A 15113-nucleotide genomic window follows, 5' to 3' on the forward strand; every position below is an offset into this window, starting at 1 on the left:
GCTAGGATTAATTGACAATATGTTGTTGGTTTTGTGTGGAGTCACTCATGTAAATGTATTCAACTGGCAGCATGGATGGTCCAAGTTGAGGACTGTCTGTAACTTGGACTCGATGGAATAAGACAATCCTAATTCATCCTGTGCAGCTTGTCAGTTGGAATGGCTGGAATGGCTGAGATGACTGGGATTCTAGTTAGTCTATCCTCTAAGAGTCTAGATGAGGTTTCTTTATACCATAGACCAAGGTAACAGGAGGGCAAGAGGAGAAGTTGCAAGGCTTCTTGGAATTCCCCAAATATCATTTACACACATAGTTTCCACAGCATCCTATGGATCAAAGCAATAATAAGACAGCTGACATTCAAGGGGAAGGGAAATAGATCTCATTTCTTGAAGGACACCAGTGCAAATTACAATACAAAAGAATGTATGTTTAGGGAGGGAATTTGTGGCCATTAAACAATTGATGACTTATTATTAAAAACTGTGAATAGCTCCTATTGACATATCCATTGTACATCATTTCTTAAGCTTTGGTCCAAGTTGGTCTGTGAGTCAGGTTTTAAACCTACATTTCCAAGACAGGCAGGTAGGGTTGGGACCAGTGAGAATGTTGCACTCCAAAATGTAGCAGTAGCTGGAACAGAACTGGTATTGAAGAACATTTGCACGTGAAAATTATAAATCTTTGGCAAAGTGGAAGAGCTCTAAGCCTATCTCTAGAATGTCTCAGACAATGTTTAAAACCTGGAGGGTGAGGGGCTGGAGTTGTAGCCCAGCGGTAGAGGGCTTGCCTTGTACGTGTGAGGCAGCACTGCCTTCGATTCAGAAGCTCATATAAGTAAGCACATATAAGTAAGCATTTAAAAAAACATCTAAAGGCCCATCAACAACTAAAAAATATTTTTTAAAACTCTGGAGGGTGAGATTAATGTCTCACACACGGGCTTCCTGCTCAACTCTAAAGGATTGGAATGAGGTAAAACTTTTCCAAGTCTTTTTCAAGACTCAATACCTGTGTCTCCCTTGTTAATTATCGGCAACATGGACTTATTAAAAGTGATAAGAATTCCAGAGAAAGTCCAAAGGAATGAAGAAACTGAGGTAAGGAAAACAGGTTCGAGGACAGGACATTTTCCACTAAGATAATTAGTTTTAAAAATCTCCCTCATTTCAGAGAGCTGATAAATCAGAAAGAATTATTTTTCACTAATTTTTCTGTGAACCCGAATTCTAAGCCTGAGCTATGATGCTCAAGAAGCTATGGAATCAAATACTGTGTACAGGTGTTTCAGCAACTGCCAAACAAATGTTGTCAAAGCTTTGGTTGAGAAGTCAGCATCAAAAGCTAAGATATAGTGACACCTATCACGCACAATCTTGGAAATCTTCAGATAAATCACAGTCAGAGCCTGGGAATGGTTTATCATAAATCACAATATAGTTCCTTAAAGGGGACTCAAATTTAGTGTCTTTTTTCATTTGCATAGATAGACTAGTAAAACTGCTCCAGGTGAGGCTCGAACTCACAACCTCGGCATTGCTCACAAGTCGTACTGTCATATAAGTACCGCGCGCTAACCGATTGCGCCACTGGAGCCACCGCAGGTGGTACCTCGGGGACTTAAGTGAAGATACATTTACAAATGAAGATTAAAGAGTGATTGCTCTTAAAGTTTTGTTTTTGATACTAAATACTATGAACAAAAAAGACACAAGGTTTCCAAGAATGGGATTAAAAGACGTAAACAAGGGAATTTCGGAATTAGCCGAGTTTGTCTTCCCTTGTCCCACCCCTCGCCGCAACACAGAGGCACGCAGAGACTGAGGGTGGCAGTCTTCAGTACCGTGGTTAGAATGAAAGAAGTCACTTGAGCTCAGGAAAAGATGGAAGCTAAGATGGCTGCATGCAAAACAGACGTTTCGCTCTGAAACTGTGCTTCTCTTGGACCTTATATCTTCGCCATTCTACTTTTCTTCACTTCCACTCTGCATTCAGCTAGCCTTCCTTTGCTTTAAATGCCGCTGTCTCAACCCGACCCAGTCACTCGCCCGCTTTTAATTTATACTTTGCTACCCTGAAACATTCAAAGAGATACTTCCTTTACAAAAAAACAAACAAACAAAAAACCAAAAAAAAAACCAACAACAACAACAAAAAAAAAACAACTGTTTTAGATCTGCAGCACTGCAAATAATAATAATGATAATAATTATTATTTATTAATAAAGAAAGGAAAAACACTTTTAAATTATGATTGCAATATAAGCTAAACAAATGCAAGAAAACAATAAAATTTTTTTGAAAAATTTCTGAAGTCTTATATCTTGAGAAATCCATTGTTAGCATTTGTTATTTTTTGTTTATTTTTGTCCTATGAAGAATTACACATATAAATTAAATATTTTTAAACATTTTCGTTAAAGGTTTCAAACAATGTGAACAAAATGGCCCCTCTTACCATCACATTTCTTTTTATTTTTTTCAGACTGAATGTTCTTTAGTCCTCCAGTGACACATAGTTATCTAGTGGGTTTCCCATGGTAAATTCACTATAGCATCCCACATTTCTGAACTTCTGATCCCTTAATTCTGCCATCTGTCACAGCAGATGACATTTCTACTACATTTAGCAAGAACCATTTCTTTTTCTAAACAGGAGGTATCCTAATAGCGTGCTAGGTTCATGGCAGCATATAAAAATTCTGTATTCAGGGAAAATGCTACTATATCAATAATCTCTTCTTAGACTCTAGTTGTACATGGGGTAAATGCTGAGTGGATAGCAAACAACATCTACATTGCTTTCAAGCAAGAAGGACATGGGTTTAACCACTTTTAATAGTTTCAGGGGTCCTGGCAAATCTGGAGAATTTTGATGTTTTAATGCATCAGTTCAAAGGTCCATCCAATGTCTCCGGGTTTTATTCATTTCCAATCATTACCAGGACCTTGGCATAGGAGACATTGTGAGGATAGCCTTAGGCCTAAGCCTAAGCAACTCCATTTTAAAACTCCTGTTTGAAACCTGCAGTCTCACCAGGCACCCCAAAGGAGCCTTCCAGTAAGGCCCTGTAGCACAAACAAGTCACTTCTCCCCACCCTGATAAACTCAGAGTGAAGTCTCTGGCAGGCTGTCCTGGCCTGATAAGAGAGAAAGGCACCTGATAAGAGAGAAAGGTGAAAAGATCAGGATGGGGACCACCAGACCAGATGTTTTAATCCCAGGGTAAATGATGTCACTGAGATACCCGGTGGCAGCTGATAAGGATTGAAAGAGGTGTCAAAAGCCCCCAAATTTGGTATAAATAATAGAGCTAATAAACAGACATCCAGCCATCCGACAATGATGCCCTCATGCTGAGAGTCTGATGAGGACCTGGACTGACATCCCAACACTTCCTGATCCTCTGCATTTTCCTCACTGCTCTTAAACTCTGCAGCCACATCTTGACCTTGGTGAGAGCTGCAACTTCTCCCTATGAACTTCTCCTTAATCAGTCATCAGCTCCATCCTTGAGAAGCCTGCCTTGGTTCCTGACCTGATCACCACTGTCTGAGTGAGTATGCATCTGCTGGACTTAAAGCCTAAGGCCTGAGACTTTTAAACTGACACTTGAACTTAGCATGCAGGGGCAATGTCTATCATTAGCCAGTCATGATTAAGTGTGTTTGCAGTGCTTAGAATTAATTAATCTGGAATTGTTTGCTGTGAATTGATTATGTCTATTGCAGTGCCTTGCATTAAGGATTGTTGTTTTCTTGATTAAGAACCCTTAGAGTGAAATTTTATTGAGTGATTTGAGTGAATAAAGCATTGAAAGGGGCAGAAGTGCGTGGACATTCTTTATTTCTCCTCCTGGACTGCATAAGTCACACCTTTTACCAATTGCAACAATAATCTAGGTTTGGAATATAACTTTCTTTGAAATTCTGCTATTCCTATGATTAAATCTTGGGCCAGCACTTTGGCTTTTTGTGTCCTGAGTTGCAGGATATGAGAGATTCTTAACAGGATCCCATGGAGGCATCCTTTTTCACACTGAGACTTTTTTAGTGATATATCATCCTCAACTTTTAATTGTCTCTCTCCAAAGCATTAATTTCCTCTAGCAATGACCATCCAAATCTATTACTGAATAATTACCAATTCCCACAGGTTTTTTAATCACCAGATTCATCACATCTGCTGGTGCATATGTGCATATGTCACTCATCCAGTCAGCTACTGCTGAACCAAACACTGAGGGAAAGGAGGCACCAGTGGGGAAGCATACCTTGAGGGATGGAGTCCTTTGTCACTTCTCATGAACAAGTAATTGGATATTGGCTATCCCAAGAGGTGAAAAACTTGGCCTAAAGCAATTCCCAAAGACAGGTAACAACTAAAAGCCATCAAGTGACAACTTTCCAAACATCTGAGAGGATAAATCCCTTTGTCGGGGGAATTTCGAGAATCCTGAACAATATACCATCAGTAAGCACTAGGAGGAAGATGAGTTCAAGTACAATATGGAATTTTAAAAACCACAGAGATCTTAGATGCTGCGTAAAACTTTTATTTGAGACAGTAACAAGGCTGGTTCTGAAGCTGAGAAATCTGGGGTTGAGAGGGGAATTTCATCCCTCAAAAGATAAAAATCTGTCCCCATCCAGGAGCCATAATCTGAATACACTAAGAATCAGACAATAAGGAAAATTTTTACAGGACAGAACAGAGAAAAGTCCTGGGTCCTATTATCATGAAGATACCCTCCCTTCATCTAAGTCATTGTTCTTGCTCCTACTTTCCCTTAGGGTTCTCACTGAAGAATAACAGGTGGAGGGAAATGTCATGGGTGAAAACTATTCCAAAAGACTTAGAAATTGGCAATACATGGTTGTCCTACTAAGAAGTAGAATATAATTTGAATGACTAGATTCCCCATGCTCTTTTTGTACCTTCAGGGTGGAAAAAGGAGGAGTCAACATGCAGGGACATCCTTCTTCCAAAGATGATGGAAAACTAAGCCATTCTCATAGAAGGATGATTTTCCTTTTATGGATATGAATTATTCAAACTGTAATGGAGGCCTGGGGATTAGGGTTTCCATTCTTTTACTATTGATCCACACACTTTTTCCAGGAGAAAGGGCAATAGCCTTCCAAATACAAATCTACTTGGTGGAGAATGGGAACTTTAGCAGAATGAAGATAACTTAGTCAAAAGGAGGCCATTTAGGGAAAGAATATGGTGAAGAGATGAAGTTTTCCAGAACAGGTCTTTAGGTGAGAAGCAAGATGGCTTCTGCCCCCAACTCAGTCTTCCTATTTAGTGTTGAATTGCTTCAGGTACACCAGGATGTCTGACTTGACTCTACTGATTGTAGCACGGTGAAACCATCGCATGACAGGGACTCCATCAGGCCCCACCAAAAATTTTTCAAAGTTCCAACGGATGTCATGAACTTTTATGGGTTCCCAGGAGATATATTTTAATGAGCCCAACATCTCAGATGGATGAGGACAGGAATGCTGAAGCAGAAAGATGGAAAAGAGAACAACACATCACTTATGCTACCAGATGATCAAGGTATTTTTGCTCAGAAGTAATCTACTTCCTCCTGTATCTAAATATTTTATTTCCCATGATTCCTGGTAAACCCCATAAAATTTCCAAAACACCACAATGTCAATTATCAGGAATGTTGTAACTATTGTAGCTAAATTCTGCTCCTTCCTTTTATTTTTTCCCCATAAACCCAACCCACAATCATGCCACCAGTGTTAAGATATGTCACCACTCAAGCTTCATTTTCCTTTTCTACAAAGTGATTGACTTGGATTAAAATGTGGATTTCCAAGTTTTAGGGTTCAATGGGCCAATAGCATTTTAATAAATATCTTTTGGGGATAACTTAGAGTTAATGACATTATATCAAAGCAAAAATGTTAAATACCATCAATTCATCATCATCATTTTAGAAATGCCATCCTAAGAATATATGTGTCATAATCTTTATTTTTTTAATATTTATTTTTTAATTTTAGGTGGACACAATATCTTTATTTTACATTTATATGATGCTGAGGATTGAATCCAGTGCCTCGTGCATGCTAGGTGAGCACTCTACCACTGAACCACAACCCCAGCCCCAGTCATAATTTTTAAATAAAGGACAGCCCTATAAGTTACGTGAGTTGAATTAATGAAATCCTCTGTACGTATTCTTTCTTCAGCTTACTGAGGATATACACAAATTTTAAAATGGGCTAGTCTTGGTCCAAGTCCATCATTTAGAAGTAATTCACTCTAGTGATATTTAGGATTCTTTTAGCTCTGGCACTCTCTTTGTCCAAAAACCAGTATTAGCAGCATGATGTCACATGCCTATAGTCCCAGCAATTTGGGAGGCTAAGGCAAGAGTATCACAAGTTAGAGGCCAACCTCAGCAACTTAGCCTAGCCCTAAGCAATTTAGTGAGACCCTGTCTCAAAATAAAAAATAAAAAAAAGGTTGGGGGATGTGGCTCAGTGGTTAAGCACCTCTGGGGCCAATCCCCAGTACAAAACAAACAAACAAACAAGCAAACAAACAAAAACCAATGTTTCAACTAAAAATACCTACTACATTGTATTAATCCTGTTGATTTCTAGCACATTCTCTCTCTCTCTCTCTCTCTCTCTCTCTCTCTCTCTCTCGGTCTCTCAACTGTGATCTCATGTTACTATTTAGCCTGCATTATAGGTAGCAGGCACTCATTAAATGTACCTTAGATGAATGAATTAATAAATGTCAATGAGTAAGAGGGTGGTCCCAGTAAAAGCTACCATTCCACACAATTCTCTCCCCCATACAAAGTCAGGGCCCCATAAACACTAACAAATTAAACCCAAATTTAATGCTGACCTGAAGATTCCCTCTAAAAAGATCAATCCAACCTCTAGGCATAATCTCTTGGGCCCATTTCTACCATAACAATTCTGCACTAAGAATATTAGGGAAAAGGAGGAGGTTTAAGCCAGTAACTGACTCACCTTCAAGAAGGTGAAGACTTTCTGTTCTTTTTCACCATTCACATCTCCTTTCTCAAAAAGCTGGAAATTAGGTATATATCCTCCCCCTGGACGAACATACCTGCAATAACCAAATGTTCCCAGGAAGCTGCAGGATAAAGTTATGATGGGACACCAGATTTGAAGTCACAGGAAAGGGCAGAATGAGGAATAGATATAATAGATGGGAGAGGTGACAGAAACAGGCCACTTTTAGACTTTGGGCTCCTTAGTCACTATTTTATTCCACAATCTATCTTGGCTCCTCTCATTGTTTCTGTGCCAATTATCTCTGTTCTTCTGCTCTTCCACAGTCCATCCAGTTCTCAACCAGGGGTGGAGACAAAATCTCTGGACACTACCAGACTCTTATCAAGGTAGATTAATGTTTAAAAAAATCAGTTTGCAGATACCCCTTGAGCCTAATAATCCACTACCTTCCTGGGAGGTTTCTGAGATGGAAGAATCTCTGCAGATAGGAAAGGTAGACAAGGGTCTCCTACTGGGTTTCAGGCAGGCACTTACTTGAGTCCAGGAAGAATCTCTGTGTTGTCTCCTGGTTCTTGCTTTCCAAACTGGTTGCAGGGAAAGCCCAACACAACAAAGCCAAAGGGCTTTAGCTCCTCCTGAAGTTCATTCAGTTCTGTGATTAGAAAAAGGGACATGATGGCCAGCCTAGATAACCTTTGGGCAGAGAGGATGCCTGGGGTTATTCATTCTACAGAGAAAGAAACAGAGACCAGGGAGGGAAATATCTCTAGATCAAAGAGGCTATGAGTAGCACAGCTGAAGTTGGACACCAGATCTTCAGACTTGCCTGCTAGACCAGTGAATATAGTACAGTATTTCCCAAGCCTGTAGCCACATCCCAATCGTTAAAAATAAGGATGCCCATAAGTTTCTGATTCTATTTCTCTGAGATGGGACCAAGTCATCTTAATTATTCAAACTCCCGTGATTTTTAAACAAAGCCAGATTGGAACATCTTTACTATTCTTATCAGTTTGCTTTCCCTGGTTGGTGAATTTACAGACTGAATCTTTCTTTCTAAAGGGAAGACACAGATGACAAGACTGAGCTTCTTTCCTCAGTACAGGCTGGCAGAGTGCAGATCAATCTGACAGAGCCAAAGAAAATCAGAAAAAGTTCAAGTTAAGCTTTCTGCTGCTCTTCAACCATCCTGAGGATGTTAAAGATGCTTTCTACCTAAAAGTCTTCAGTGATTTGCCAAACAAGAGCTTCAGCTGCTTTCTTCTACTGCCAGGAAGTTTCCAACTTGTTGGCTCAGGCTTTTATAATCCATGTCTCTTTATTGACACTTTCTGGACCAGATGCCTTCAGTCCCTTGATGAGCACTAGCCAGTGCCACTCAGATTCAGCTCACCCAATTGGTATCTCCTTTTAGCCCCTTTCTTTAAAAGGAGAGACTGCTTTTCTGTTTTCACATGAGTCCTCAGAACCTCTCTCCATGTACTTCCCTCTTGTCTTCAGCACTACAGATAATCCCTCCCTCTAGGAAAGAAAAGAAAATAGGAAGCCTGTCTTCCACTCCTTGAGCAACTATTCCTCAGTTTCTTCATCTGTTACGTGCAGAAGAAGATGAAATAAGTTCATTTTTAAAGTCCCTTATAAATGGACAAAATGAATTATGTTTAAAAAATAATATTCAGTCTTTTTTTTTTTTTGATACTAGGGAGTGAATCCAAGGGCACTTAACTACAGGGTCTCACCGAGTTACTTAGGAACTCACTAAGTTGCTGAGGCTGACTTTGAACTCACAATCCTCCTGCCCCAGCCTCGCAAGCTGCTGGATTACAGGCATGCACCACTAGCCCAGGTAATATTCAGTCTTAAAAAAGAAAGAGGAAAGACTTTGCAAAAATCTCAAAAAACATGGATCTTTTCTTATCTATTTGCCAAGGAGACTTCTGGGATCTTCTATGAAGCTCCTAGTTCTTAGATATATATTAATTTTATTAGAAACTTCAGACAAGGCAGAGGCCAAGCCTGGGAATATCAGCAAATTTTTTTTCTATAAAAGCTAAATAGTATTTTAGGCTTTGCAGATCACATGGCCTTCATCATCACTACTCAAACAACTACTGAACTCTGCCTGTGGCATGAAAGCAACTTAGATAGTAAGTAAATGTTTGAACATAGCTGGGTTACAACTTGGTTTATAAAAACAGACTGGCCAGATTTGGCTTATAGGGCACAGTTTATTGACTTTTGACATTGAGAATAAAGTCATTTAGCTATGAGTATTTATGTTGGCATATAATTAGAATTAGAATATAATTCTCTACCATGCATCCAGCGCAATGGTTTCATTAATAAGGTTCTTGGCATAAAAGTTAGCTAGTGAGATCGAAATAAACACACAGACTCAGTTACCTTTTTCTATGACCAGGTCCGAGACGGCTCCCCTCTCTGGTTTTCACCTCTAACCGCCCGGCAGGGCAGCAAGGATTACTCAGGGCTAGCAGGAGAGAGAGAGAGCGAGCACGCCAGGGAGTAGCCTTTTATTGGGGAACAAGAAATTCAGGGGATAATTCCATCTAATGAAGGTTGAAGGGGGGCCGCACTCCAAGGTCAGGGTCAGTGATTGGGCCTCCGGGGTCAGTGGTCAGTTACACCCCCACACGGACAGGTTCTCTCAACAGGAGAGGGCCGGGAAAGCTCCGACACAGCCAGAGCGCCTCAGACCCTAACCAGGAGTCACCCAGTCACGTGTGAGAATGGCTCCCGACATAATTCCAAGTGTGATTTTTAGAATATCAAGTGTGATTTAAAATCAGTTGGAAAATTTAGTCCAAAGACATATAGCTGTGAATTCTTACCAGGATATTGAGCTGTCAGGCCACAATAGGTGGCTACGTTGACAAAGAGGATGTACTTGCCCTCATACTGCTTGAATTGAATGCGTTCCATCCCATTAAGAGTGAAGGCCTCATAGTTATATATGGTGCCTTTTACATCTTTGTAGCAATCCATCTGGAAGATTTTTAAAAAATGATAATATTAGTGATAATTCCTGATATCTGTGTATTATTTCAAAGCACTTAAAGAATAATATAGTTATCAGACTCAGAGAACAAAAAATAATTGTCTAAGGGATCAATGAAAATATTGAAACTTGGGTTTTGTGACTTAAAAATCATTCCTTTTTTTTTTTTTTTTTCCTCCAGCAACAAGTAATCAAGTCTGTCTTCCTATTATTTGGGCAAAGGTAGGCTACTAGGAAATACTTGGACAAATATAAAGAAAAGAGATTTGTGAGCTGGGATATGAGAAACAGAAAGTAAGTGGGGCTAAAGAGAAAAGTACACTGCTTTCCAAATTTTTTAATATTCGTTTTTTAGTTGTAGTTGGACACAAAATCTTTATTTAATTTATTTACTTATTTTTATGTGGTGCTGAGGATTGAACCCAAGGCCTCTCATATGCTAGGCAAGTGCTCTACTGCTGAGCCACAATCCCAGCCCCTGCTTTCCTAATGTCTGTGAAAATGAAGCTATGTTTTAGCTCTGAATTGAAGTCTCAGAGAAGGGCAGTTTTTAATTGCTTAAGTATTTCAGAGTAGCTGAGTTACTTTTCTTTCTCTAGGCCTTCTGACTTCTTAATCCAAGCATCAACATACTAGAATGGAAAGAACTGGGAATCAGAAGCCAGATCTATTATTACACTCCTCTATGAACCTAGGTAATTCTCATCTTGGACCTCAGTTTCTCCATGAGTAAAATGCAGCTATAAGGAGGGCCCTCCAAGTTTAACATTCATCCCCATCTCACTCTTATCCCTTCTGTCACTCTCTTACTCATGTGATGCTCTTGTATGTCAATACTGTGAAATCCCAGCTTTGGGGTAACACCTGCCATTGCCTAAGAGAAGATATGGAGAGCTTCAAAACCTATCTGCAAGTAGGTCCCTAGGATCTGTCTGGCAGCATCTGACCTATTATAAACCCAGTTCCCCACACCACTGTGTTTTAGGTACCTAGTGCCCACCTTCATCATCATCAGCTCCATCTATCCTATTCCTTCTCAAATCTCCTGAACATACTTGAATGGATATCCACATAAAACAGAAATAAGTTTTATGTAACAGAAATAGGCTCTTCCTGAAACTTCCATTGCATGTACTTATGTTGAATTCCTCTACAAAGCAGTTCTCATCTTATTTTTCTTATTCTTGTCTATTCTTGCAGGGTACCTGTAGTTCCCAAGTACTCTGAAGCCACAGTACTCACTAGCACAACCTGATCTCTTCCCCTATATTGAGGAAGCTGTTACAAATTGTCTGTGGAATACAAGGAGTATAAGATAGGAAATACGAAAAGGAAGCTACTTGCCTGAACCCTCTAGTGCGAAAAAGGCAGAGAAACTGTTTTGAAAAAAAAGAGAAGGGTATTAGCTCCTAAGGAAGGTGCAGACTTAAACAGGATTAAACTAGATTTCCTGGATATGCAATGGACCAGAAAGAATTTTAACTAAACACTATCCGCCCCCACTCAGTAGTAATGTAAAACAAAACCCAACTTTTTCCAGCCCTACAAATCCAGTGATTATATCACTAGTACACCAGGTTGCAGTTACTCAGTCCTTCTCTTAGGGAGAAAGCTATTTTCTCTATATAAGTTTTTGTGCCTTTCTCTAAATTTGCACACTTATATGCACCAGTACTGAGATGTGTATAAAGAGAATATTATATGAGAGCATCCATTTCTACTTTCATGATGCCTGGTTCCAAGTTAAACAATTTTAAGAATTTGCCTTCTGCACCTCTTTCTTTTTCCCCCTATCACAATGAAAATCATGTTGCAAACAGGTTGCAGGGTCTTAGACTCTGAACTTGAAGACTTACTACAGATATTGATTATTGTTCCTAGTTTATTTAAATCTTTGTGATATGTCTGAACCCCTCCAGATACAACTTTTTTCGTAGATTTTTATCGGTGCATTATAGTGGTTTTTACATAATAGTGAGATTTGTTTTTACATATTCATACATGCATATAATATAACATATATATGTTCATATATTCTGGAATTTACTCTTCTGTCGGAAGAGTAGCTAGCAAAGATTTTTCTCCCATTCTGTAGGTTTTCTCTTCACCTTCTTAAAATTATTTTCCTTGCTATATAAAAGCTTTTTAATTTGATGCCATTCCATTTATTAATTCTTGGCATTATTTCCTGAACTTCAGGGATCCTATTGCAAACCTTATGCTTATGTGCTAGAATGTATAACTCTATGTCCCCCCACCTCCAGGAGTTGCAGAGTTTCTGGTCTAATTCTTAGATCTTTGATCCATTTTGAATTTACTTTTTATAGGGTGAGAGATAAGGGTATAGACTCATACTTCTACATCTGAATAACCAAGTTTTCCATCATTGTTTGTTAAAAAGGTTCAGGCTTGGGCTGGGATTGTGACTCAGCAGTAGAGCGCTTGCCTAGCATATGCAAGGCCCTGGGTTTGATCCTCAACACCACATATAAATAAATAAAATAAAGGTATTGCGTCCAACTACAACTAAAAATAAATATTAAAAAAAGGGCTCAGACTCAGCTTTTATTAAGCAAATTCTAAGCCCAGAGTCTCCACACAAAATTAGGCAGCATTTGGTAATATAAAAAACCCTATCAATTCTGAAAATAGAAAGTCACCCAGGAACTTTTCTAGTCAATTTCAGATAGAGGTAAAGATCTTATCAGAGTTGTCTTTTGTAGAACATATTATATGAGTAGTGATTGTTGCTCACCCACCCATGAGCTAGATTCTGTTAAAATAAATTAGCATTGAGTAAATTTATATCCAAGGCCCAAAGTGACAACCCACCATGTGAAGTTTGTTTCTCTCTAAATTCATGGTTCCTTTTTGCCTTTCAGTCTTCTCATTCACTACTATTCTTCCTTGGACTATCCCTTCCACTACCATATATACATGTTTTATCAATAAGGCAACTAAGTCATAAGCTGGGAATAAAACTGAGGCTGGATTCCAAGACATCTGACTCCATATCCAGTTGTTTTAAGACTCCAGTTAATTTTTTCATGTTCCTGTGATAACTATGACTTTATCCCTAAAACTTCCATGTAAGTGTTTCTTCACATTAGTGTTTGAGTGGACTAGAAAGAACTCAGGAAGAAACTAGCAAAAAACCCTTCCTTCACTATCATTTGTGTCTAAAATGACCAGATTCAACCTTTCCTCCAAACCTCAATCCCCACCTACTCTGATATCTACGTTGGTCCCATTCTCAGATCCAGCTCTGATCAGCTAGTGACTGATGTGGCTGGGAATGGGGGTGGGGATGGGGCTCCAGGAGTCTTCCACTTGGGAGATGGAGAGAAAGGACTGTATTCAAGGATCACCATTTTATGGGGAATGAAGAAGATTCAAGGAAAAGAGAAGAAAGGTTTAGGAGAACGCACAAGAAGGTAGAAAGCCCAAGTCCAAATCTTGCAAGAAGTACAGAATATAGAAGCAGGACAGAAGAGTAGAATACAATGTTCTCTCTCACTGATAATCAAAGAAGTATGAATAAGAAAAGATACATGTTTACCCTCTCCTGCCCTCTCTGGAGCTCACTTACCTTCATCTTATCTTGCTTGGCATCTGTTGGCATGAAGTCAATAAGAAGAAAGAGGAAAAGACAGGAGGCTCTTAACTGTGCCATCATGACTGGTGTTGTAGATCACTGATCTGAGAGCCTGAATGAGGTCCTTATGCATCTCCAACAGTCTTTTGTTACTTTGGCAGAGACTGGCCCAAGCCTGAGCAGGCCAATTGCAGAGCCTCAAGGATTCCTGCCACACGAAGACTGGAGAATTCAAGCCACATCTTCGCCTACACATATGTCCATGAGCACTGAGAGCTCATCAGTGCGATTAGGACCTGGGACTCATATAAATTCTGAGAATTATGAGAGGGTGACGGCAATCCCTCGGAGGTCCTTGATTGTTTTTCCTGAGCAGATGGGGATGTCTAGATGTAGATGCAGCCTCCCAGATTTCCTTGCAAATGGGTTTAGACATTCTAAACACTATTGATAAGGTGTTTAGCTCATTGGTGTAGCGTGGCTTCAATGCTTCAATACGCAGAACCAAAAGAGAAGAAAAAATTTGCAGATACCATGCCTAATATGATTACTTGAGTTTTTTTTTTTTTTTTTTTTTTTAAATCAATGGACGAACTACCTAGCATCTGCTTGAGAGTTGAGAGAAAACTGGGGTAAGGGTTGTGGATATTTACAATATATGTAAAGAACAGCACATTGGTATATCCATTATAGAAATGCTTTTTTTTCAAGGGCTTATAAATCAGTAGGGAAAAACTATCAGACGACAGAAAAATGGACACTAGACAGGAAATCAAATGTGGTAGGATACAATGTTCTCTCTCACCAATAATCAAAGAAGTATGAATAAGAAAAGATACATTTTACATTATCAGATTGGCAAAAGTTAAAAGGAATGGTGATGCCCAGCCTGGGTGCAGTCTGGTATTGGAAGCTCTTACACATTAGGTGGGGGAATAGGGAAATACAAATGTTGCCAACTTTCCCAGGATAATCTGCCATTCTGAATGCAATTCTTTTTAACAGTAAATAGCTTTTTTGAAATTAATTATAAGTTTAGAGGAAGTTGCAAGCACTCCTATTAATCTAGAAGCCCAAGGGCCCAGAAAAATCATGGAAGTAACTCACATGCTACTGTAAAAATAAATATGCTTTGACTCAGACTGGAGCTGTAAACTGAGTAGTAGAGTGCTTGCCTAGCACTGGGTTCAATCCCCAGCACCACAGAAATATATACAAATAAATAAAGGTCTAAAAAAATACAATAACATTAAAAAAAAATAAGATGCCTTGACTTTAAACCAACACGTGAAACCCCATCCATTTGGTAGCAGCTTCCAACAACTGCTCTTAGTCTTCTGGAATAAATGAATTGATAAATGCAGACCTTGAGCCCTAGGAATTGCTGTCTTTCCCACATAAATAATATATTTAATTCCTATCAACCTCATGGAAGGCTGACTAAGAACTTCCTGCCTCTTGTTGTCAGTACAACT

The 15113-nt window shown here is 39.2% G+C and overlaps 1 protein-coding gene and 1 non-coding gene across 2 annotated transcripts; both read right to left on the reverse strand.

Annotated features, from left to right (window-relative positions):
• Positions 1–1505: 1505 nt before the first annotated feature.
• Positions 1506–1600, reverse strand: Trnai-uau (transfer RNA isoleucine (anticodon UAU)). The gene is made up of 2 exons: positions 1563–1600; positions 1506–1541 (listed from the first exon to the last, which is right to left on the reverse strand). It is a non-coding gene; the product is annotated as a tRNA-Ile (tRNA).
• A 3708-nt stretch (positions 1601–5308) lies between these two features.
• Gpx5 (glutathione peroxidase 5) lies at positions 5309–13719 on the reverse strand. Its single transcript, XM_076859098.1, has 5 exons — positions 13633–13719; positions 9877–10030; positions 7562–7679; positions 7019–7118; positions 5309–5515 (listed from the first exon to the last, which is right to left on the reverse strand). The coding sequence occupies exons 1-5, from the start codon at positions 13717–13719 to the stop codon at positions 5309–5311; spliced, it is 666 nt and encodes a 221-aa protein (XP_076715213.1).
• Positions 13720–15113: the final 1394 nt, after the last annotated feature.

The sequence above is a fragment of the Callospermophilus lateralis genome, chromosome 6 (genome assembly GCF_048772815.1).
Source record: "Callospermophilus lateralis isolate mCalLat2 chromosome 6, mCalLat2.hap1, whole genome shotgun sequence".
NCBI classification, from domain to species: Eukaryota; Metazoa; Chordata; class Mammalia; order Rodentia; family Sciuridae; genus Callospermophilus; species Callospermophilus lateralis.